At 53.3% G+C, this 21887-nt stretch overlaps 2 protein-coding genes across 5 annotated transcripts in view; one reads left to right on the top strand and one right to left on the bottom strand.

The window, feature by feature from the left end:
* Positions 1 to 266: 266 nt before the first annotated feature.
* CACNB3 (calcium voltage-gated channel auxiliary subunit beta 3) lies at positions 267 to 15902 on the top strand. 4 transcript variants are annotated; one of them, XM_004388274.2, is made up of 13 exons: positions 267 to 381; positions 9471 to 9593; positions 9788 to 9910; positions 10558 to 10673; positions 10974 to 11038; positions 11257 to 11276; positions 11478 to 11558; positions 11751 to 11809; positions 11979 to 12088; positions 12375 to 12526; positions 12751 to 12846; positions 12966 to 13115; positions 13823 to 15902. In XM_004388274.2, exons 1-13 carry the CDS (start codon positions 376 to 378, stop codon positions 14135 to 14137), a joined length of 1416 nt encoding a protein of 471 aa, XP_004388331.1. In that variant the 5' UTR covers positions 267 to 375; the 3' UTR covers positions 14138 to 15902. The 4 variants fall into 4 exon arrangements, with proteins under 4 accessions (XP_004388331.1, XP_004388330.1, XP_004388329.1 ...); XM_004388273.2 differs by lacking the exon at positions 267 to 381 and adding an exon at positions 1396 to 1542; XM_004388272.1 differs by lacking the exon at positions 267 to 381 and adding an exon at positions 4865 to 5356 and having other exon boundaries at positions 13823 to 15198.
* Positions 15903 to 16039: 137 nt separating this feature from the next.
* Positions 16040 to 21887, bottom strand: part of DDX23 (DEAD-box helicase 23) — a 16682-nt gene continuing 10834 nt past the window's right edge. The window contains exons 12-17 of the mRNA XM_004388276.2: positions 21335 to 21512; positions 20107 to 20349; positions 19548 to 19699; positions 19218 to 19326; positions 17393 to 17567; positions 16040 to 16955 (exon numbers count right to left, since the gene is read on the bottom strand). Coding sequence (XP_004388333.1) covers positions 16732 to 16955; positions 17393 to 17567; positions 19218 to 19326; positions 19548 to 19699; positions 20107 to 20349; positions 21335 to 21512 — 1081 coding nt within the window. The 3' untranslated portion in view covers positions 16040 to 16731. The remainder of the gene's footprint in view (positions 16956 to 17392; positions 17568 to 19217; positions 19327 to 19547; positions 19700 to 20106; positions 20350 to 21334; positions 21513 to 21887) is intronic.

Below are 21887 nucleotides of genomic sequence, written 5' to 3' on the forward strand. Positions count from 1 at the left end.
GAATTCTAGTTGGTGTTAAGGGGAAGTTGGGGGGCCTGGTCATTCAGTCTCAGGGTGTGTCCATCTGTCTCCAAAAGAAAGCAGTCTTTGGTATGAAGAAGAGGGGGTCCAGCGTGCGGGCGTTGGGGGTGTGTGGAGGGACCAATGAGAGGCAGGTTCGTTCTGAAAGGTACAGGGAGAGAGCTAACTGGGGCTACACCCTTCTTCCCCACCCCCTTCCCCGACAGAACTTGGGCTTGTCCTGTTTGACGTGCCCGCCGAAGGGGCGGGAGGGGGTTACTGACCCGAGCTGCAGTCCCGAGGCTCTGTACACCCCGTGGCCCAGTCCTGGCTGGAACACTGCTCGGCTCAGCTGGGGTGCCCCACGAGACCAGGATGGAGGTAGGAGCGGTCTGGGGACCTGTGGAGAGTTTGTCTCAAACGAGCTTCCACGGGGTTGGGGATAAAAAAGAGGGCAGCCTGGGGTCCCTATTGAGGATCTGGAGGTGGGACCTCAGTTTCTGGAAAGAGAAGAGGAACAGGGGTTCGTCCTAGGCTACGACGGGATCTGGCTCCGGTCAGCACACCCTCTGCTCTGGCCAGGAAAGCGCCTGCTGCTGGCAGGGCCAAGCCCCTGCCAGGCGAGAGATAGCACCCTGAGAGGCTACCGCCACCTGGAGGGCGTGTGCTGCCACCGGGCGAGCGAACCCAGGGGGCGCTACAGTCGGTCGGTGAGGAGCTGCCTCGCCTCGCCCTTCCCTTTCTTGGCTTCAGCACTGGGAGAGGAGGGGTGACAGCAGAGACTCCCCGGCGCAGGCAGGGCACATCCCGCTTGGGCTATCTCCAAATGGATCCTGCTGAGCCACAGGGTCCGGGCCTGGGAGGGGGGTGGATGGACGTGGCCTCCCCAGTACCCGGAGGAGGCGCGTTGGCACTTGAGCATTCTTCCTTTCGGTCCCTTCCTCCGCTGAGGTCGTGGTCCCAGCCTCGGTGCGTTTGTTCTTCGGGGGCCAGAGGCTGGGCGTCCGGCGCCCGGAGGAGGGGCCGGGGGAGCAGAACTTTTTGCCTTAAGCTCAGAAGTTGGGGCAGCCTTTGAGCCCTTCTGCCTGCAGCGGTGGGCGCTCCGGAGCCCCTACCCTTTCTAGGAAGGGAGTTGAGGAAGAAGCGGAGGGGGAGGGGAAAACGGGGAGGAAGGGTGAGAGAGGGGTTGGAAGGACAGTGGGAGGTGCCCAAATAAACAGAGATCAGGGATCGGAGAGAGGAGGAAGAAGAGGCGGTGGTGGAGAGGCTGGACTGATCCAAAGAGAGAGCGAGCAAAACTGGCAGGAGGCGAGAAAGCCAGGGAAGGAGGAGGGAAGGGGAGGGAACACGGCGAGAGGGAGGGGAGCGGCGGCAGAGCCTGGCGGGCGCGGGGCGAGGCCAGGCGAGCAGGCGGGAGCCACTGTGCGGAGCAGCGGCCGGGTACTGCTCCCGACTTGGAGCCGGGGCCCAGGGGAGGGGGAAGGGCCGCCAGCCTGGTCTATGTCTTTTTCTGACTCCAGTGCAACCTTCCTGCTGAACGAGGTAACCGGGGGCCCCCTCCAGTGGGTGGGAGGGGAGCCCCACTCCAAGCTAGGAAAAGCCCCAGCATTTCGGGGAGATTGCAGCGATAGGGAAGGAGGGAGGCCAGAGGCGGTGAGGCCAAGGGTGGAGGAAGCACCATATAAGAGAAGAGAGAGCGGCTGAAGCTGGCAGCTCCTAAGCATTGGAACTGGGATAGGTGGGGAGGACTTACTGGGGAGCCGGAGAAGGGGCGAGATTAGAGGATGGAGAGGGGAAGACTGTGCCAAGCTCTCCTGGTGCCTCATGGAGTTCTCTGGGGACAGCCTAGTAGCCAGAATGCTAGGGGCCTCTGCCCAGACATTGGAGACTCCTGAGAAGTTCTTCCCAGAGGTTCTAGCTCCTGCCTCAGTTTCCCCATTCAATACTCAGGGATTGGGATCTGCCCAGCTTCCTGGTACATGCAGAGAAGAAGCTAGAATGTATTTTGGAGGCCCCTAAGAACTCCAGCTCCCAAACCTGATTATTTGGACCTTGTCCCTTCTCTCCTGCTTTGATGCCTAGGTACCCACCCACCACCAGGCTAACAGCTCTCTTCTAGGCAGTCAGGCAGGAGGAGTCTTCTCCTCAAGGTAGCTCTGGACCTCGATTCTTTCTTGCCCTCAGCTCTCTCTCCTTATGCCCAACCATGGGAAAGAAAAGGGATTCGGGGCCATATGGATACTGACAGGCACATGTCCTGCTACAGGAGAGGAAGTCACTAGGTTGGCGTGAAAACTGGAGCAGGCAGATGTGGGTGAGGTGAGAAATGGAAGGGAGCATTGGGTGGCAACCTAGAAATATGGGAAGGAGGAAGGGAGGCTCTCAGGCTCCTGAAGGACCCAGGGGATAGGCCCAGGTATGAGGAGCTTGACTCCATCTCCCGGGGGTAGTTGGCATGGCAACTCATGCCTCATGAGCAGACCTAGGCACCATTGTCCCAGACAGGGATGAAGATAACAAGGTGTGTGAGGAAGGAGTGCTGCTGATGGCAGATCCGCTATTACCTAACAGCCCCCAGGACCACCTAGGGGTTGAGAGAGCCCCAAAAGGAGAGGCCAGGGGAGCAGATTTAGGGACGGGAAGAAAAGCAACTGCCCCGGCAGCTGTCGTCATCAGTCATCTCCCAAAAGAGAGCACCTTGAGGGTCTTATTGTTCTCACATCTCATACCTCCTCTCTGCCCTTCTGGAAGGACAGAAGGAATTAAAGAGGCACAGTGAGAGAGGAGTATACAAGGAATGACAAGGAACTGGGAGAGGGCACAAAAGAAAGAAAGCAGAATGTCTCAGGATTCCAATCTGGAAGAATCAAATATACAACCAACCCCCAAATGGTCCTGGACTCAGGAGAAGGAACTGTGAAAGCAGAAGGCCTCCCCCAGTAGTGTCTTGTCCCCCTCAGCTATAGGGGCTCCAGCAAAATTCAGTTTACCAAACCTGCAGGAGGAAGATACTGAGCTGGGTTCGGCTGGGCTGGACAGGGATAGACAGACTAAGGGCAGACTAATCTTAAAATGAGGCCCTTCCTCTCTCCTTTCCTTGTCAAGAGAACAGGAACAAGTGACAGGTGGGAAGAGGATTGCTTTCGGTGGTCTTCCCCTCTCTCGCGCACAGTGCCTTCTACCATAGATCTCATCAAACCCTGTCAAGCTTTGGTTTTCTGATTCCCCCCTAACCTCAAGCTAGGACAGAAAGAGACTAGGAATTACTTAGAGCAGGTGCCCCATAAATGTTTGTGGAAGGAATAAATAAATGAACGAGCAGAGATGGGTCAGGAATATCTGGTGTCCTGTGTCACAGACTCCAAGTTTCAAGGCTAAAAAAGCCCCTAGGAAGTCTAGCCCAACTTCTTTTTAAAGAGGGGGAGACAGTCTCAGAGATGTTAAGTGAGCTGACTAGGGTCACACAGCTTATTAGTGGCAGAGCCAAAACTAATATTCAGGTGTCTTGACTTTGTACCATGTTTTAGCCACTATACCACATCCCCCTTCCTGTTAATCTCTCCTCCCCCCTGGACTCCTCCCTCCCTTGTCATCGCCCTTCAACCCACCATAGATGGGACAAAGCAACACTCAGTGGTTACCGAAGCGATAACCCCTCACAATTGGACAGGGATTATTTTTGGTTTACAGACGCTCTCACACCCATTTTCTTATTCCATCCTCATAATGTACCTCAGGAAGCAGATTCCTGAGCTCACCCTCCTGGGTGTGAGAAACTGCGGGTGGAGAAGGACTGAGCTGAGGAACAAGAGCCCAGACACTAGGAGGCTAGAGGCCTCTTTGCAAGGGTAACTCCGCTCTACCTCATTTCCCCATGGAATGGGGGAAGGGAGGAGGCAGGTAACCCATCAGAATTCAAACGACTAATTTTGCTCAAGGGATGGAAACTGGAGGGACCTCAAATGGGGAATCTTTGGGGAAGTTTCCTTAAGAATAGGGCTGCTGCTCTGTCTTTTATCTCAAATCTCAGCACTTCTTTGAAGGGGACTGGTGCAGAGTGGTACTGTGGCTCAAACCTGGATACCCACCATCCCCATCCTTTTGCTAAGGACAGAATCTGGCCTCACACCAGTGACTCGGGTGACTTGTCCTTTCCTCTCCCAACCCTTGTATGGCCAGGGTCCCACCTTCTGTCCCACCTACAACAATCCCCCTATCTCCACCCTCTAGTTTCTTTCCTTCTCCCTTTAGGCTTGCCTAAAACGCCCCTCCCTTCCCCAGTTCCCACGGGTGCCTTGGCAATGGGTCTTTGGCAGGGAAGTGAAAAAGGGAGCCCCCGTCCCGGCGACTAGGATGAAAATTGCTCGAGATAGGTGTGGGGGCGGCCTAACCCAGCTCTTCGAAACCAACTCCCTTCACAGGGGTTGGGCAGCGTGGCCCTTTGCTGCTGCGTGTCAGGACTGAGAGGGTAGAGCACCTTTTGGGGCGGGGTTGCTTTCGTAGCATTAGCCTAGTGTCGCCAAACCCATTCCTTCCCAGTGCCGTTGCTGGGTTTGCTCTTCGAGTCTCTGGACTGCCGGGCCCAGACACGCCGCCCTCTCACCTGCCGCCCCTCCCCCACGCCTTTCTGCCTCCCTCATGTCTTGTTCTCCCCCTTCCTCCCTCTGCCTCTACTTCTCCTTTCTCCCTTTCCAGCCTCCCTTTAACCACCGCCCTCTCCTTTCCCGGGTCTGGTCTCTTTTCCCTCTCAGGCTCCGCACCCCCCTCGCCCGCGCCAGCCCTTTGTTTCCCGGCGGAGTATTTCCTGGGTTGCTGAGCGTCTCTGTCTCCGCATCTCTCTCCGCCCCGCCTCCGCCGAGCCTGGATCCGCCCCGCCCGCAGTCTCTCCTCCCCTTCCTCCCCGCAGCCCCTCCGCCCCGTAGGTGCTTGGGGACCCACCTTCTGCCCGCCTCACGTCTACTCCCCTCTCCTGGCCGCATCTGGGCTCCCTCTAGGCCTGTACCTCCCGCCACCACCCCCTCCTTCTCCCGGGGAGGGGGCAGGTGGGCGGGCACTATTGTTGTAGGATTCCTCAGCCGCGCTCTGGGTGGGACCAGCAGGGTTGTGGGGGGTGGGGGGAGCGGTGATTTGAGCTCGAAGCATCTGGGCTTCGCGGCTCGCTCCCTCCTTCGCGCTCTCTCTCTCTCGCCGCCGCCGCCCGCTGGGCTGCGGGGCTCGGTGGCATCTCTCGGGCGCGGCCGCTGCCCTCACCCCCGCCTCCGGGCCGCTCCCGCCCCTGGCGCCGCTCGCTTCCCCCGACCCGGACTCCCCCATGTATGACGACTCCTACGTGCCCGGGTTTGAGGACTCGGAGGCGGTGAGTGCCCACGGTGGGAGTGGGGGTGGGGAAGTTGGGGTGACACTTCCTCTCCGTTGGACCCTTCCCCCAGTTCAGGACTTTGAAAAAATGCCCTTTTGGTGGGGCAGGGTGTGTGCGGGGAGCCCCGTAGGAAAGTGGGGAGATGGGTTTTCATGCTAAGGGCCCCCCAGTGCCCCAGTTGTAGACCAAAGGGCACCGGCTGTATGCAAGGAGGGAGCATTGTGGGGGAAAGGCTCGAGCAGGTGGCTCCAAAGCCCAGGACAGGAGAGGTGGAGGAGTCGAGGCTAAGGGCATAGAGGCTTTAGAGAGGGCAGAGGCAATGTCTAGAGTCCTGAAGGAAGGATTTATGAGGTCTGAACATAACAGTTACTGGAGAAGCTGGGGATCTTGAGGAGGGGGACATTCCAGACCTCCTGTGCACCAAGTCAACAACAAATGAGGGAGCCTGGGAGAACACTGGAGATTTGGTTCCCAACCTCTTCAGAAAGATCATAAACACAATAAAATTCAAAAAAAAGATCATAAAACTTGAGGACCTCCGTTTTCCTCTTCCACCCTCCATCTCTGCACGTTGCTTTATCTCCTCACCTTTCCTCCAGCCCAGCTACTGGCCCCAGCATAAACCTAGGCACCCAGCACATGAGTGGGCCAGCTGACTGAGCCCATCCATTCCACAACCTCCTGCTGAGGCTTCCTCAGAGCAGCAGGCACCCTGAGCTCCTTCTCAGCATGGAGGGCCTGGAGGTGAGGCCAGAGGAGCTGAAGGCCTGGAGATGGAAAGGAAGCTCTTTGCTCAGAGAACCAGGCAACCAATAAATATTTAATTCTCCTCTTTGCTTTTATCTCCTGACCCACTGAGACAAATCAGCTCATTAGGCAGTGATTCCCGGAGCTCAGAGAGCAGGGAGAGTGCCTGGAAGGATGGGGCAAGAATGAGGAGTAGCTTCTCAGCCCCCTGGAGCTGCCAATCTTCCATCAAACCTCCTGAAAGAAGGCCTTCGTGGAAGAGAACCATTAGATGGCTTGGAGGAGGCCCCGGATGGGTGTGCAGGTTAGAGTTATACAGTTGCCAGCACCCCTGGTCTGAAAAGACAGTATGATCAAGCCCTCACTCATCTCTTGCTGCCAGGCCCAGGATAGATGCTAGGGCTCAGAATAGGCAGCTACCAGTCCTTTTCTGGAACTGGGTTCCTGCTGGGACCAATTCTCCATCAAGTCTCTGGGGCTAATAACCTCGCAGCTAGAGCAGGTACTTTTCAAGGCTCTGATGGACACCTCTGGCAGTTGAAGGGACAGCTGGCATGGATGCCAAGGTGAGCTTGAGAAAGGACTCCTCTGGGGGGCTGCAGGGCCTTGGGAGCTTCCTCTCATCCCTGGTGAGAAGGCAGGGACTGCTGCAAGGTAAAAACTGACATGTGAATGGTGTTTGGGGGCAGCATGCTGTCCCATTGCTCCCTCCCCACCTCTCTCTAGTTCCTGGATTACCCTCCCCCACTTCCTTTCTCTTGCCTGGCTCCTTGCTCTCCCTGAGGCCCCCTCTGAAGCAGTAGGAGGGAGATCAGGCTCTAAATAAATCCACTGGCTCATCTCCCTCCTCTCCTTCCCCGTGCCAGGCAAGAGTGGAGCTGCAGCCTGCCCACACACTTACCAGGCAAGGGGGGCACCACCAGGGCACTGTGCCAACTCCTGGCAGCTCCAAAGTACTGAGACTCTGGCTACTGAGGCATAGCAGGGAGTGGGGGAGACAAGACCCCAGAGTGTGCTTGGCAGGGCACCCCTGGCCTTCCCAAGTGAGACCAGAGCTTCAGAGATGGGTGAGTCTTGAGGACTTGGAGTAATGGAGAGAGCACAACTTATTAAACATTAAGGGAGAGATCCTGTCATTCCCATCCTAGGCTGGGAGGCCAGGTAACCCAGCTGCCCCAAGCAGGGACATTAATATTACTATTAGGCTGAGAGCCTGGAGGACAAGTAATAAAGGTTAGACTCCTCTCCCAGCACCGTGCTCGGCATCTAGGTGGTATCTGATGTGTCCTTATCAAAGTGAGTGGTCATCTTGCCTTTTCTCATGCCTCCTGCCTGATGGCCTCTATCCACTTCAAACAGCCATGTCCTGTAGAGGAATCTCTTGTGTCCTGAGACCCCTGGAAAAGCTCCCTCACCCTACTGACAGTGCAAAGGGTCTTCCTGGAGCTCAGCCTTTCTCCTTCCTGCTGCCAAGCCAGTCCTATTTTGCTCTCAGGAGAGATAGGGAAGAGCAGGCAGACATTGTTGTTGTTAGTTGCCATTGACTTGGCCCCTGACTCATGGTGACCCCATTCACAACAGAATGAACCACTACCCAGTCCCGCGCCATCTCCACAGTTGGCTGTGGATCAGACCCAAGTGATCCATAGGGTTTTCATTGGTGGATTTTTGGAAGTAGATTCCCGGGCCTTTCCTCCTAGTTCATCTTACTCTGGAAGCTCTATGGAAACCTGTTCATCGTAGCAACACACAAGCCTTCACTGACAGATGAGGTGCATTGGCCAAGAATCGAACCCTGGTCTCCCACATGGAAGGCAAGAATTCTACCACTGAACCACCAATGTCCCTCATTAGGCAGGTTCTGTTCCTCTGTAAAATGAAAGACTTTTCCCTCTGTGTTTTCTTCATGCCTCTCATCTACCACAGACATTGTCTGTAGCTTAGGCTCTGGAGCCTGGGCTAAGACCATGCTGACAAGTCCTCTTGTCCAAGGCAGGGCTGGGCAGGGGTCATGGTGCATGGCAGGTGTGTGATTTTGCTCCCCACTGAGTTTGGTCTCTGCTGCCTTCTGTGAGGTACTCATGGACAGTGGGCTTGAGGCAATGTTCTGTAGCCTGAGAAGGCAGTCTAAAGCCTCTTCCTCTACACACAGGCACACGCACACACACATTGCCACGTAAATCCCTTATCTAGGCTCCTACCTTCTCTTTGCCATCTGCACCTCAGGATTGAGGGAAGCATCATTTCATTTTTCTGCCCATAAAGAGGGGAAACTATGGCAAAAAAAAAAACAACCCAAGATTCCCTTCTCCCTAGACTGAGGGGGAAACCCAGACATCCTGACTTCTGGCTTCTTAGTGTTCCACTTCCCTTACTCTTTTGTGTATTTCCTTCATGGCCTTGAAGGTGAATTCTGGGCTCTCTAAATGTGCCCTTGTTGCCCAAAGACCCTTCCTATGGGCCAGACTGAGGTTACCAAAGACCTTGCTCAGGTTACGAAAGACCTTGCTCAGGTTACCAAAGATCCCCTCCCCAAGTCCCCAGAGTCCTGTTCGTTCCTCCAGGGCTTGACATCCCCTGGGCTTAGGGAAAGGGTGGGAGATGTAGGCCAGGTAGTAGGTGTGGCCCAGCCTCACCCGTGCCCAGGGAGATAGCTTTATGTTGCCTTCTCAGCCTTGTTGGATGCCCACACCTGGCCAGTTGCCCCAGCAGGTGTAGGAGGAAAGAAAGCGGGGGTTGGGGAGAATAAAGGCAAGGTAATTTATAGGAGATGGCAGTTCTGTGCCCTCTTCTTCACTCTGGAATGGTAGAGACTAGGGAAGATGGGATCTAAGGAGACAGGTGGCTGTATCCAGACACTCCGGGCCAGTGCCATGCCAACCAGCATCTCTTGACTGTTCCCTGGCTGGCTGTACTCCTGCCAGGCATTTTAAAAGGATAGTGTCCAGGCTGCTTTGCAGGCTGCTGTGAATGAGAGGACTGGGTCTCCTGGATTCAGAATCATCTCCAATATATCATCTTCAGTATATCCCTCTACCCCCAGGCCTCAGAAGACATGGCCAAGGAGGGAAAAGAGAGGAAGGAGAAAAGTGTGGCAGGCTCTATTCAAAGCTGCAGTATTAATAGGCCTGGGGGAAGGGCCTAGATCTTAGCACATATGGATTGGGCTGGCTTTCCTGCAGCCTAAGAGACACTGGGGCCCTTCCCATGGGGACAGGAGAAGAGGCTGGGGCCTAGCCACTTCCTTGAAGATGGAGAGGCTGAGGGTGAGTGATGGCACCTCTGTATGTTTAGGAGGGTGCCTCTACTTTCTGCAGTGCCCTTCTCACCTGAGCCCGGGGTTATAGCCTGTCTCCCATCCCAGGGTTCAGCTGACTCCTATACCAGCCGCCCATCTCTGGACTCAGACGTCTCACTGGAGGAGGACCGGGAGAGTGCCCGCCGTGAAGTGGAGACCCAGGCTCAGCAGCAGCTCGAAAGGGCCAAGGTATCACCTTCCAGGGCAGGGGACAAGACTGGGTGGAAAGCTGTGCTTGGTCCCAAGTCCCAGGAGGTCACTGGGCAGAGTGTATGTGCAGGTGAAAGAGTGTGTGTGAGGCTCTGGCCCTCTGCTGATGGGGGACTGACACTGGGACGGGTGGTCTGAGGCTCCTCACTTGCACTGTTGGCCACGTTCTCCAGCACAAGCCCGTGGCATTTGCTGTGAGGACCAATGTCAGCTACTGTGGTGTACTGGATGAGGAGTGCCCAGTCCAGGGCTCTGGAGTCAACTTTGAGGCCAAAGATTTTCTGCACATTAAAGAGGTGATCGACAACCCTCCCCCTTCCCCAAAGAAGCCTCCACCACTCAATTTCCCTGCTTCTGCCCGAAATCCCAATGCCTCTTATTTCTTTAGGTCTTCAGTCTGTAAACACATCCCCAAACTCCTCAACTACTTATCTTTAACACATACTCATACAGCCCTCATATCCAAGACCTAGTCCCAAGGGCCTCCATCCTTCTGAGCCTTGGTGGGGTCTCAGTCTCCATATCTGTAAAGTGAGCTGTTAGATTAGCTGCCTCTTAGGTCCCGTGGGACAGCTGTGATGCCTCACTCTGAAATCCTGGGTGCCTCAAACCCAGCTGCCCTTCCCTCTGGCTCCTTCTGCTGCCTACCTCCCCAGCGCTGGTGGGGTCTCAGTCTCCATATCTGTTAAGTGAGCTGTTAAATTAGCTGCCTCTTAGGTCCCGTGGGACAGCTGTGATGCCTCACTCTGAAATCCTGGGTGCCTCAAACTCAGCTGCCCTTCCCTCTGGCTCCTTCTGCTGCCTACCTCCCCTCGCGCTGCCTTCCTCAGTCTTCCTGGACCAGCTTGCCGAATGCCTCTCCTGGCTCTTCATCTCCAAGAGCCTGGACTAAGGCCTGGGCTGCCGCCTCTCACTGCCCCTTCCCTGTCCTCCCCACCCCCAGAAGTACAGCAATGACTGGTGGATCGGGCGGCTAGTGAAAGAGGGCGGAGACATCGCCTTCATCCCCAGCCCCCAGCGCCTGGAGAGCATCCGGCTCAAACAGGAGCAGAAGGCCAGGTGAGAGAAGGGCTGTGACTCGGTAAACATCCCCCCACCACATGTGCACATTACCCACGCACCACACACACCACATATGCATCCCACACAAAAATACATGCATATACCCAGCTATGCACATTTGCACATCTGTCTTTACAGCAAATATACAAGTATACGCACACAAATGCACACATATCACATATATACTCCCTCACTAGATAAACTATGTAGAAATTTACACAAGTATTAAATAATGTTTAGACACATACATACACAGTGGCACATACACATGCTCTCTTTGACCTTTTCTGCTTTCAGGAGATCTGGGAATCCCTCCAGCCTGAGTGACATTGGCAACCGACGCTCCCCTCCTCCATCTCTAGGTAGCCTCCCCCCACCCCACCCCCATCTTAGGTAGGTGGGTGATTAAGACACGGGGGAAGGGGGAATTTTCCCCAGGTTAACTGTGTGGGAAGGGGTTGGTGGAGGAATCCAAAGAGCTGGGAGAAGCCCCATATCTCCTCTGGGAAAGGGAATGCCATGCCCCCAGGGCCTTTTCCCCTTTCACCAACTCTAATCTTTTATTTCCTTTTCCAAAAAGCCAAGCAGAAGCAAAAGCAGGTGAGTCAAGGAAGGGACCTGGGCTGGGGGGCTCATGGCTTATGACTCTGGGAACAGTTTTCTGGGCAGTCATTGTTGGAGGGGCAAAAAGATACAGAAGGGAGGGAGTGCCAGGACTTCTGAAATCTGCCCCCAGGACCAAGAGGGCATAGGACAGGCACTGGGGCCATGACTTTGCCTGACCTCATGTCCATCCTGCAGGCGGAACATGTTCCCCCATATGATGTGGTGCCCTCCATGCGGCCCGTGGTGCTGGTGGGGCCCTCTCTGAAAGGTTATGAGGTGAGACAAGGTCCCTGGTCCCAAAGATTCACCTTTACCAAACTGGCCACAGGAAGGCTCCCAGGACAGTAGGAGGAGGTGTCCTCCATCCAGGGTCTAAGTATGGAGGGGGTGGACTCCATGGGCCATGCCTGGGGATGCTGCCCCTCTCCATGGGGGCTTTCAGTCAGCTCCCTGCTCTCCCCCACTCAGGTCACAGACATGATGCAGAAGGCTCTCTTCGACTTCCTCAAACATAGGTTTGATGGCAGGTAAGCTGCCTAGCCTGAGGTGGCATGAGAACCAGGGAGAAGACCATTGCCTACTTCCCAATGCTTGTAGCAGTGTCTTCTCTGAAGGGAGAGTTAGTGAGGCCTGGGTAGGGAGGGGCCTAGGGCTTTAGGTTTAGAGGTGAGCTGTGATTCTCCACCCCCACCCCAGGATCTCCATCACTCGCGTCACAGCTGACCTCTCACTGGCCAAGCGATCTGTGCTCAACAATCCTGGCAAGAGGACCATCATAGAACGTTCCTCTGCCCGCTCCAGCATCGGTGAGAAGTCCCTGTCTTCCTGTTACTCTGCCCACTCAAGTGTTAGAACCATCTTCCTACTTTTCTCTTCCCCAACTCCTTGCTTTTCTGCCCAGCTCCTTCTCCACCTGCCCCAGGATTGGTAAGAACCATTCCCAATCGTCTCAGTTCCCTGCTCCTCTGCCTGCTCAGGCCTTGATGAATATCCCTCCCTCCAATTCCTTCCCTTCCACCATCTGGGAGCCCCTAAAACCCTGTTGGGGTGATAAGTGGATGAACCCATAGATGATCACTCCTTCCACCGTAGCTGAAGTACAGAGTGAGATCGAGCGCATATTTGAGCTGGCCAAATCCCTGCAGCTAGTAGTGTTGGATGCTGACACCATCAACCACCCAGCACAGCTGGCCAAGACCTCACTGGCCCCCATCATCGTCTTTGTCAAAGTATCCTCACCAAAGGTAGGTCAGCAGAGGTAACGAAGGAGGCCCACAGCGCTGCCCCTTTAGAATGTACAACTCTGCCAAGGGTACCCGAGTTCCCTTTCCCGCTGCCCCTTGACACCATTCTGAGTCATCCTCACCTGCCACTGATGCCATATCACAAGTAGGGGGACATGCCTGGTTCTTTCCAGGCCTGGCTCTGCCCCAAGAGATTCCAGGCCCAGCTCTGCCCTTTCCCTCAGGTACTTCAGCGTCTCATCCGCTCCCGGGGAAAGTCACAGATGAAGCACCTGACTGTACAGATGATGGCATATGATAAGCTGGTTCAGTGCCCACCAGTGAGTGCCTGCATCAGCTATTCCTATGCTCACTCTTGCTTTTCCAGAACTGGGGGAGCAGTAGAGAGGGGGCTATCACTGAGAGGAGCCCAACATTTACCCTTCCCCTTTTCCCCCAGGAGTCATTTGATGTGATTCTAGATGAGAACCAGCTGGAGGATGCCTGTGAACACCTGGCCGAATACCTGGAGGTTTACTGGCGGGCCACCCACCACCCGGCCCCCGGCCCTGGTCTTTTGGGCCCTCCCACTGCCATCCCTGGACTTCAGGTAATCATTTCCAGTGGCCTCAGAACTTCAAGCTCAGGCAGCCCAAGCATTGACCACCCCCCATCCCTGCCCAGTCCAAGGCTGAGGAGTGTCCTTGACCTCCAGTTCAAAAGGCTAAGGGATTGTAGAGCTCTCAGCTCTGCTGGAGACAGAGCTGGTGCAGACAGCCCAAGAACTTACTGATGAGAGAGGCAATAAGCCAATGAGATGGGTAATCAGATTCGTTTTCTAGGGGCCAGGGGAAGCACAATCTCCAAACCCTCCTCCTAATCTGTCTTGAAGGCAGAGCCTAGATTTTGTCGTCATTGTGTGCCATTGAGTCGATTTCAACTCATAGTGACCCTATAAGACAGAGTAGAACATCCCCATAGGGTTTCCTAGGCTGTATTCTTTATGGGAGCAGATCGCCAGCTCTTCTCTCCTGCGGAACAGCTGGTGGATTTCAACCGTGGACTTTTTGGTTAGCAGCCAAGCGTTTAACCACTGCGCCACCAGGGCTCCTTACCCTGAATTTGGAGGGTGTCAAAAGCTCCAGTTTTCCATATCTGAAGAGGAAGACTGCTCTAGTATGCTTCTCCTTCTTGTGCTACTTCGTGTACCCAGGACTTGAGGGTGGTTGGGCAAGAACCCCTCCACCCTACCAGATGGGGGAGGGAGGCCAAGGCGAGGTCTGTGTTGCCTCACTTAGAGCTGTGTGTTGCCCCCAGAACCAGCAGCTCCTGGGGGAACGTGGTGAGGAGCACTCACCCCTCGAGCGGGACAGCTTGATGCCTTCAGATGAGGCCAGCGAGAGCTCACGCCAAGCCTGGACAGGATCTTCACAGCGTAGCTCCCACCACCTCGAGGAGGACTATGGAGATGCCTACCAGGACCTGTACCAGCCTCACCGTCAACACACCTCGGGGCTGCCTAGTGCTAATGGACACGACCCACAGGACCGACTCCTAGCCCAGGACTCGGAGCACAACCACAATGACCGGAACTGGCAGCGCAACCGGCCCTGGCCTAAGGATAGCTACTGACTGCTGCCCTACCCGGGCAGGGACGGGCCCAACTGATGGGGGCACCCGCTCCAGGCCGGTTGGAGTTAGACTGGCATTAGGCTGGCACTAGGCTCAGGCCCCACAACCCTCTGCCCAGCCCCAGCTCCAGGGCTGCCTGGAGTCCCAAGGTTCTTGGAGCAGGGAGCCCCCCTCACCTCCTGGGCAGTGACCCCCCTAGGCTCCCATTCCAGGTACTAGCTGTGTGTTCTGCACCCCTGGCACCTTCCTCTCCTCCTGCACAAGAAGCTGCCCACTGGGCAGTGCCCTCAGGCCAGGACCCCCTTAGCAGGGGCCTTCCCACCACTCAGGGAAGGGATGCCCCCTCAAAGTGACAAGAGGGTGGGGGTGTGGACAGCATGGCATGAAGAAGAGACAAGGTCCCTGAGCAGGCACAGGTCATAACAGTCAAAGGACTCAGGGGTTGTCATTTGGGGTCTAAGGGTCTCCACTCACCTCACTACCACACATTAGAAACAAGACAATCAAAGCCCATCAGGGAGGCACTCCCATCTATCAGCTGGGTTGGGGCATCCAGGTACAGGACTGGAGCAGCAGGCAGCCTAGGCTGGGGCTAAAGCAGCACCTCACAGCTGAAGCTCCTGGAGGGAGAGCTCTCCTTACCCTGCGAAGCTTCTTAACATCTGACGAGACCAGGGACTAGAAGCATGGTCAAGCCAAACGGAGGGCGGGAGTCAACCTGGACTGGGGGTTGGGGGAGGGAGGGCATGTATAGCACAAAACGTATGGAACCGCTTCAGGGGCCTCCTCACCCCCTCATTCTTTTGCTCTTGCATCTGGTCATTTCTGTTACTGCCCCTCGTGCACCCTGGGGGTATGAGCCCCAAACTTTATTCCAATTCATAGCTGCTGCTTGTTAAGTTAGGGTTAGATGGGGAGAGGCAGGACACGGTAGACAGCCCCCCGAGGCCCTGTCTACCCAGCTACCCTTGCCTGTGGCTCTAGTGTGTGACCTACAGAGCATGCTCCACAAGACCCTGCCCCCACCTCACTGTCATCACTAATAAACACCATGCGCAGTCGTCAGGCTTCTGTTCTATGTCTGCTGGCTCAGGTGCCCAGGTTCCTCGCTACATGGCCCACCCAAGTCTGGAGGAGATAAAGAAGTATTCTGGCTTCTCCTCTCACAAAGGACCCGTTGAGTGGGAAGGAGAAAAAGGGCAGAGCCAGGAGAGCCCTCCCACCCCTCAGCCTCACCCCCAGGTGCCTGGGAGAGACATTCAGCAGCACAGATGGAACTTGTTCTGGGAGGTGGGGAAGGGAGAGGCTTAGTCACAGCTTTATACTGTCCTTGCCTCAGGCCACAAAGGTCCTAGAAGTACAAATCTGAACTCCATGTATCTGCCAGCCCTTTCTGAGGGGTAACGAGCATGTGAGTAAGAGGGCATCAGCGGAAGGGCCCAGGCCCTGCAGCGCTCAGCCAGGCCAGCTCAGCAATCCTCATTGCCCATCTCCCTTCACCATCCGTTCTTCCCACAAGCAGTGGACTGGGCAATCAGGGAGCCACAAGCAAAGGTGCACAGCACAGGCTGGAAGAGTGCTTCCAATTGTACCTCACCTGCCAAAGTTTCACAGCTGCTTTCCTTTCTCACTCTGTGCAAAGCTACCTACAGGGTGTCCGGGCCAGGGCCACAAGTTGTGTGGGGCTGGAGCAGGGTCAGGAAGAGGCGTTATGGTCCTGCGCCAATGGCTTCCATCTCCCTCAGAAGCTGTCTATTGACTTCAACTAGGAGCTGAGACCCTATGCTCTACTCTTGTAGTTTTCTTTCATTTTCCAGGTGAATGTATTGTGCCCAGTGCTGTCCTTCCTGTCTTCTACGGTGCCAGGGAGAACCTGGGAGATGAGTTTAGTTAGAACTAGACACAGCCTTAATACCCATGTATTTATCCTCAGAACATACAAACTTATCTTCTCAGAGAATAGAAAACAGAAATTTCACACAGTGACAAAGATGACCCTGACCCCAGCTCAGCCTGACCCCAGTTACTAAAAAAAAATTCCCTGGGTGAGGGAAGCCTAGAGTGCGTAGCACCCCTTGGCACAGGGGTTGTACGCAGCTCTAAAAGCTCCTGACTTGAAAATCCAAATGTGAAAACAGCTGTCAAAAATGACAACAAAAGTCCAAGGTCCATAACCCTCACAGTGCCACATTCCCTGGGTCATCTCAGGCAACGGTGTTGCTGTGGCTTATGCAATCAAGTCTATGCTGAAGGTGCTCCCATCCAGGCAGCCAGGCTCTTGTTCAGTCCAGGGGCAATGCCAACTGGCTGTCCCCATACCCTGGCAAGAGTAGACAGCCCACTGCAACCCCAAAGAACCACAGAAGGGCACAGCTGGGCCAAAACCTGGCCATTTGCTCTCCCTGCCTCCTACAGCAGCTCCTCTCTTTTTGAAGCTCAGGCCTTCAGACCTGGAGGTCTGGGCCAGGGAGTCTTGTTTTGTAAACTCCCACAACCCAAGAGTGAGGACCTGGAGAGAGGGATGTAAGGGTCCTGAAGAATCAGCATTAGGCAGCTTCAGAGCATGCCCTTAAACCCACGGGAAGAGTGCTGTGTCAGGCAAAGATGGTCTCTTCCCGGCGCTTCTTGGTGAGGATGGTGCCTGGCTTGTGCTGGGCATCTGGGTGGTTGGCTAGCTCTGGAGGACAGGAGGACACAGGGCTCTCCAGGATGGCTTGCTTCAGCTCATAGAACACAGCAGAGTCCTCTTTGGTGAGGAAAGTGATGGCCACACCACTCTTGCCTGCTCGTCCTGTACGGCCAATCCGGTGGATGTAATCTGGGGATTGGGAGGAATGTCAGTCACTCAGGGCATCAGGCCAGAACCCTGGTAAGCAGTGTCTGAAGCCTCTGTTTCCAAAGGTATCATCTTCCCCACCCCATCACCAAGGGCAGTAAATGCAACTCATGGAGACTGAAACCTGAAGTGCCTACAGTACTCTTTATCACTAGATGTTTGGTCATCCTACCACACTAAGAGCTGCCTAGCTCCATGCTTCTCCACACCCCTGAGGACTGAAGTGTTATCCCAGTGCTGGGACAACAAATCCAGGTGGAATAAAGGGCAGGAGATCTTCTCATTGGGATAAGCCATCCTAGACTCAGCTTTGAGAGATGGCAGCAGTAGCCCCCTTGGTGCAGCACCCCAATTTTGAGAGCGAAGAGATAAGGAGTCTCCCCCTACCCTGGACTAAAGCTGCTTTCCCCTGCACTTACCTTCAATGTTTTTGGCCATATCATAGTTGACAACCATAGACACATCTTGGATGTCGATACCACGACCAGCCACGTCTGTAGCCACCAAAATATCCTTGGCCCCAGCCTTGAGGTTGGACAGTGCAAACTCTCGCTGCTCCTGGCCTTTTCCACCATGCAGTGTACAAGCATTGTACTGTTGGAAAAATAAAGAAAGAGCAATGGATCATCGCAAGACAGAGACTCTAAGAGGGAGCAGGGACAGAGAAGAGAGGGAGGGTTGGAGACCGCGGCAGGGTAGAAGGGGAAGGAGACAGGAGAAAGAATAAGTGCAACTGAAACAAGTAAGGAGAGAACAGACAAGCTGAAAAAAGGGATAGGAGAGTATAGGATGTGGTGTGGCAGGGATACAGAGGGGAAGGTCAAAGGCAAAGCAACCGAGGCCAGATGTGGAGTCAGACAGATGATAAGTAGTCAAAGAGCAAGAATTAGGTCAAAGAATAGGGTGGAAAGCAGGGATCAAGAAGATGTAAGTTAAAAAGCTGAGTGGAGAGGACACACACACTTCTCCTCAATCACCAGTATCAAGAGAAGGATATCCTTACAATAGAGCACATAGGAGGCACAGTTACAGATACTTCTTAGACATAACCAAACACCTCACGGGACTGGATTTCTGGGTTTGAAGGATTAGGACCATAGTCTCATGGGACATCTCAGTCAATTGGCATAATAAAGTTCATAAAGTTATGTTCTACCTCCTAGTTTGGTGAATAGTGTGTAGGGTCTTAAAAGATTGTGAATGGCCATCTAAGATACAACTATTGGTCTCTACTCATTCAGAGCAAAAGAGGAAGAAGGAAAACGAAGACTCAAAGAAGAAACCAGTCTACAGGACAAATAGTCTACACAAATTACGGCCTTATCTATCCTGAAACCAGAAGAACTAGATGGTGCCCAGCTCCCACTACCAACCATTCTGACCAAGGATACAACAGATAGTCCCAAAGAGAATGGGAGAAAAATGTGGAACAGAACCTCAAATTCCTAAAAAAACAAAAACCTGACCTACTGGACTGGTTAAGTCTGGAGGACTCCCCAAGACTATTGCCCTGAGATACTCGTCAAACCTTGAACCGAAACTAACCCGAGGTCACCTTTTAGCTAAATAACAAACTGGCTCAAAAAATAATGAATATCACCGTAAGTACTGTGCTCCTTTAAAAAAATCACCTATATGAGACAGTCAACAATTACTTTAAAACAAAGATGAGAATGTAAGGGGGCACGGAAACTAGCTTAATGTAAACAGAAGAACCAGGAAGGAAACAATGATAATATTCAAGCATTGTGAAGAATGTAACCAGTGTCACTGAACAACCTGTGCAGAAATTGTTGAATGGGAACCTAAACTGCTACCTTCACTGAAAACACAATAATTATTAAAAAAATAAATAAATAAAGGATCTTGATTATCAACATCTCCCTCCTGACCATATCATCCCACCTACCCAAACAAATGTAAACACAAACAGCTTTGACCCACTCTATTCCAGGTCCTCAGACCCTTCTAGAATATGTACCTCAAAATCTCCATCTGGCCCCACCCCACTTGGATGAAGCCCTACGGCAGCTTTAGCTGGCATTGCTGGAATGGACATCTGGTCATATCAATCAACCCAGTTTTCCTTATCACCATAAAACTGCCTTTTCCCTCTGGCCCTGACTTGTTGAATACTGGAGAAGTTAAAGAATGGGTGAGAATTGAAAGCAGGCACCTAAGGAGACCCTCTAGTTTGAGAAAGCTCCACAGAGATCAGACTTTGCTCTCCTCTGCCAGACATACCCCCATCTTCTCCAGGGATTTGGCCAACACATCACAGCCCTTCTTCTGGTTGACAAAAATGATGATGGGTGGATCAAAGCCTTGCTCCAAGATTGCCAGCAGCTTTTTCCTGAGGGGAAGAGGAGGAAAACAAGACACATAATTATCCCCACTCCAAGTGAAATGCCCAACCCTAATCCCAGGGTCTTCAATGCCCATGGCATTCCAAACATGAAAACAGACGCTCTTCAACAGAGCAGTGCAATCACCCTCCAGCCAGCACTCTCACTGAAAAAAGTCCTCAAAGCCCTTTCCCCACCCTGTTTCCACCCGGCTTAGCTGCCCCTGTACCTCTTTTCTGACTCTGACATGAGGAAGACCTTCTGTTCCACTCGTTCATGGGGCTTGCCTGCAGAGCCAATGTACACCACAGCAGGTCGCCGAAGATAGCTCCGGGCCAGACGCTCCACCGCTGGGGGCATGGTGGCCGTGAACATGACTGTCTATGAAAACAGGAGGCTCAGCCCTGGGCCCAGGCAGACACAATCACATATCCCACATCACCACAGGCAGCCTAGCCCAGCTAAAGTATCTAAAATGAGCCCTGGTGGTAAGCTTTGCCTTCCCAACTCTGTCCTCAGCACTTATTCATCAAGACATTTTACACCCTACAATGATGGGAAGGGCTGGGAGCATTTGCTAGTACCTATGGTCTGGTACTATGACACCTTGAAATCATTTTTCCAGGGCAAAGCTAAATGGCACCACCCCTAGGACTGTCAGAGGTCTGCATCTAGGCATGCCTCACCATTCTGGAAACATGTACTGTGGGCTCGCCCAAGGCAAGAAGGAAGCTAGAGCAGGTTTGGGAACTTGCCCAACCTTTCCTAACCCAGGGAACCAGCCTTACTTGGCGGTACTTATGTTTCCCTGACTCAAAGTTGGCCAACATCTTCTCAGGGTCTTCAGCCTCATCTGTGTCTGGCTTCTGGTTGCTGACAGGCATGTGCTCCAGGATCTTCTGGACGTCTGGCTCAAAGCCCATGTCAATCATCCTATCTGCCTCATCCAGAACCACATAGGTACAGCGGCTCAGCACCAGATAGCGGTTCTCCAGCACATCAATCAGACGTCCCGGGGTAGCAATCACAATCTGGAAGGTATAGTGTAATCATATGTGGCCCCAGCAGGTACCTCTTTCTTCTCACTTTGGCACCCACTTTGGCAACAGATCTCCAATGCTAAGGAACTGGACCCCAACCTCCAGTTATGTTTAGCAGTGAAAATTGCTGTGAATTGGCATGAAATGACTAGTTGCAACTTTGAATTTTTCAGGAATGAATGAGGTCTTCTGAGTAAGCTCTGGGGATTAGACAAGAGGAGGCAAAATCAGAAGGAACTTTCCTAGATGGGAAAAAACTAAAAGATACAGTGGAGGGCTAGTATAAAGGGATTACATTGAGAAGTCTGCAGAAGACTCAATTCCTATAGCAGACTTTTTATAAAAAGCTGCTTTCCTTTTCTCCTGCCCCATCCTGAGATGAAGGCAACACACAAAGTCAATAAGATGGTCTAGCAGAGTGACTAAGAGCACAGGTTCTGGATCTGAATCTCAGCTCTGCTCATTACTAGCTGCAGGTGACTTTGGATATTATTAACCTAAACCTCAGCTTCATCTTTAAAATGGAGATACCACTTCCTATTCTCACATGGCTGCTGTGAGAATTAATGAGCAAATATATATATGTATATGATGTGTTTAGTACAATTCCTGGTGCATAAGTTCTCAGTAAATTGTTGCTTGCCATCGAGTCGATTCCGACTCCTATCAACCCTATGCAGAAGAGTAGAAAGGCCCCATAGGGTTTTCTTGACTGTAATCTTTACGGGAGCAGGTCACCAGGTCTTTCTCCCACGAACCCACTAGTAGGTTTGAACCACTGACCTTTTGGTTAGCAGCTGAGTACTTAACCATTGTGCCACCAGGGCACCTTCTCAATAAATAGTAACATATATATATATAACCCAAGCCTTTTCTTAATTTCACTGAACGTTATATATGGAAGAACCTAGAAACAGAGCCCCAAAGTAGATAGTCTTCCCAAACAGAGGGCTGGCTGCTGGCTAAGTGAACAAACCTCACAACCCATGCGCAGCCTGAAGCCCTGGTCTTCTCTGGAGATGCCGCCAATGACAGCCACAGTGCGGATGCCCAGCGGCTTCCCAAATTTGATGGTCTCTTCCTCAATCTGCTGGGCCAACTCACGGGTAGGGGCCAGGATGATGGCATAAGGGCCTTGGTCTGATTCTTCGATCCTGTGGTAAATGGGGCATTCCACAGTGTCATCAATCTTGTCATCCACCACAAACAGGAGCAAGACAAAGTCATTCTTAAGGGCAGCTATGGAAATGGAAGGGGGGAGGTAGGATGCAGTGATCCCATTTAGAAACCAGAGATTCCAGGATAGCAAGTTCTCCAGGGAGTGGTTCCTAACAGCAATAAAATCATATGCTTCTCCCACTTTGGTGAGGGGTGTCTGAGGTCTTAAAAGCTAGCGAGCAGCCATCCAAGATGCATGAATTGGTCCCAACCCACCTGGAGTAAAGGAGAATGAAGAACACCATAGACACAAGGAAAGTATTAGCCCAAGAGACAGAAAGGGCCACATAAACCAAAGACTTCATCAGCCT

The sequence above is a fragment of the Trichechus manatus genome, unplaced genomic scaffold (genome assembly GCF_000243295.1).
Source record: "Trichechus manatus latirostris isolate Lorelei unplaced genomic scaffold, TriManLat1.0 scaffold00209, whole genome shotgun sequence".
Lineage (NCBI taxonomy): Eukaryota > Metazoa > Chordata > Mammalia > Sirenia > Trichechidae > Trichechus > Trichechus manatus.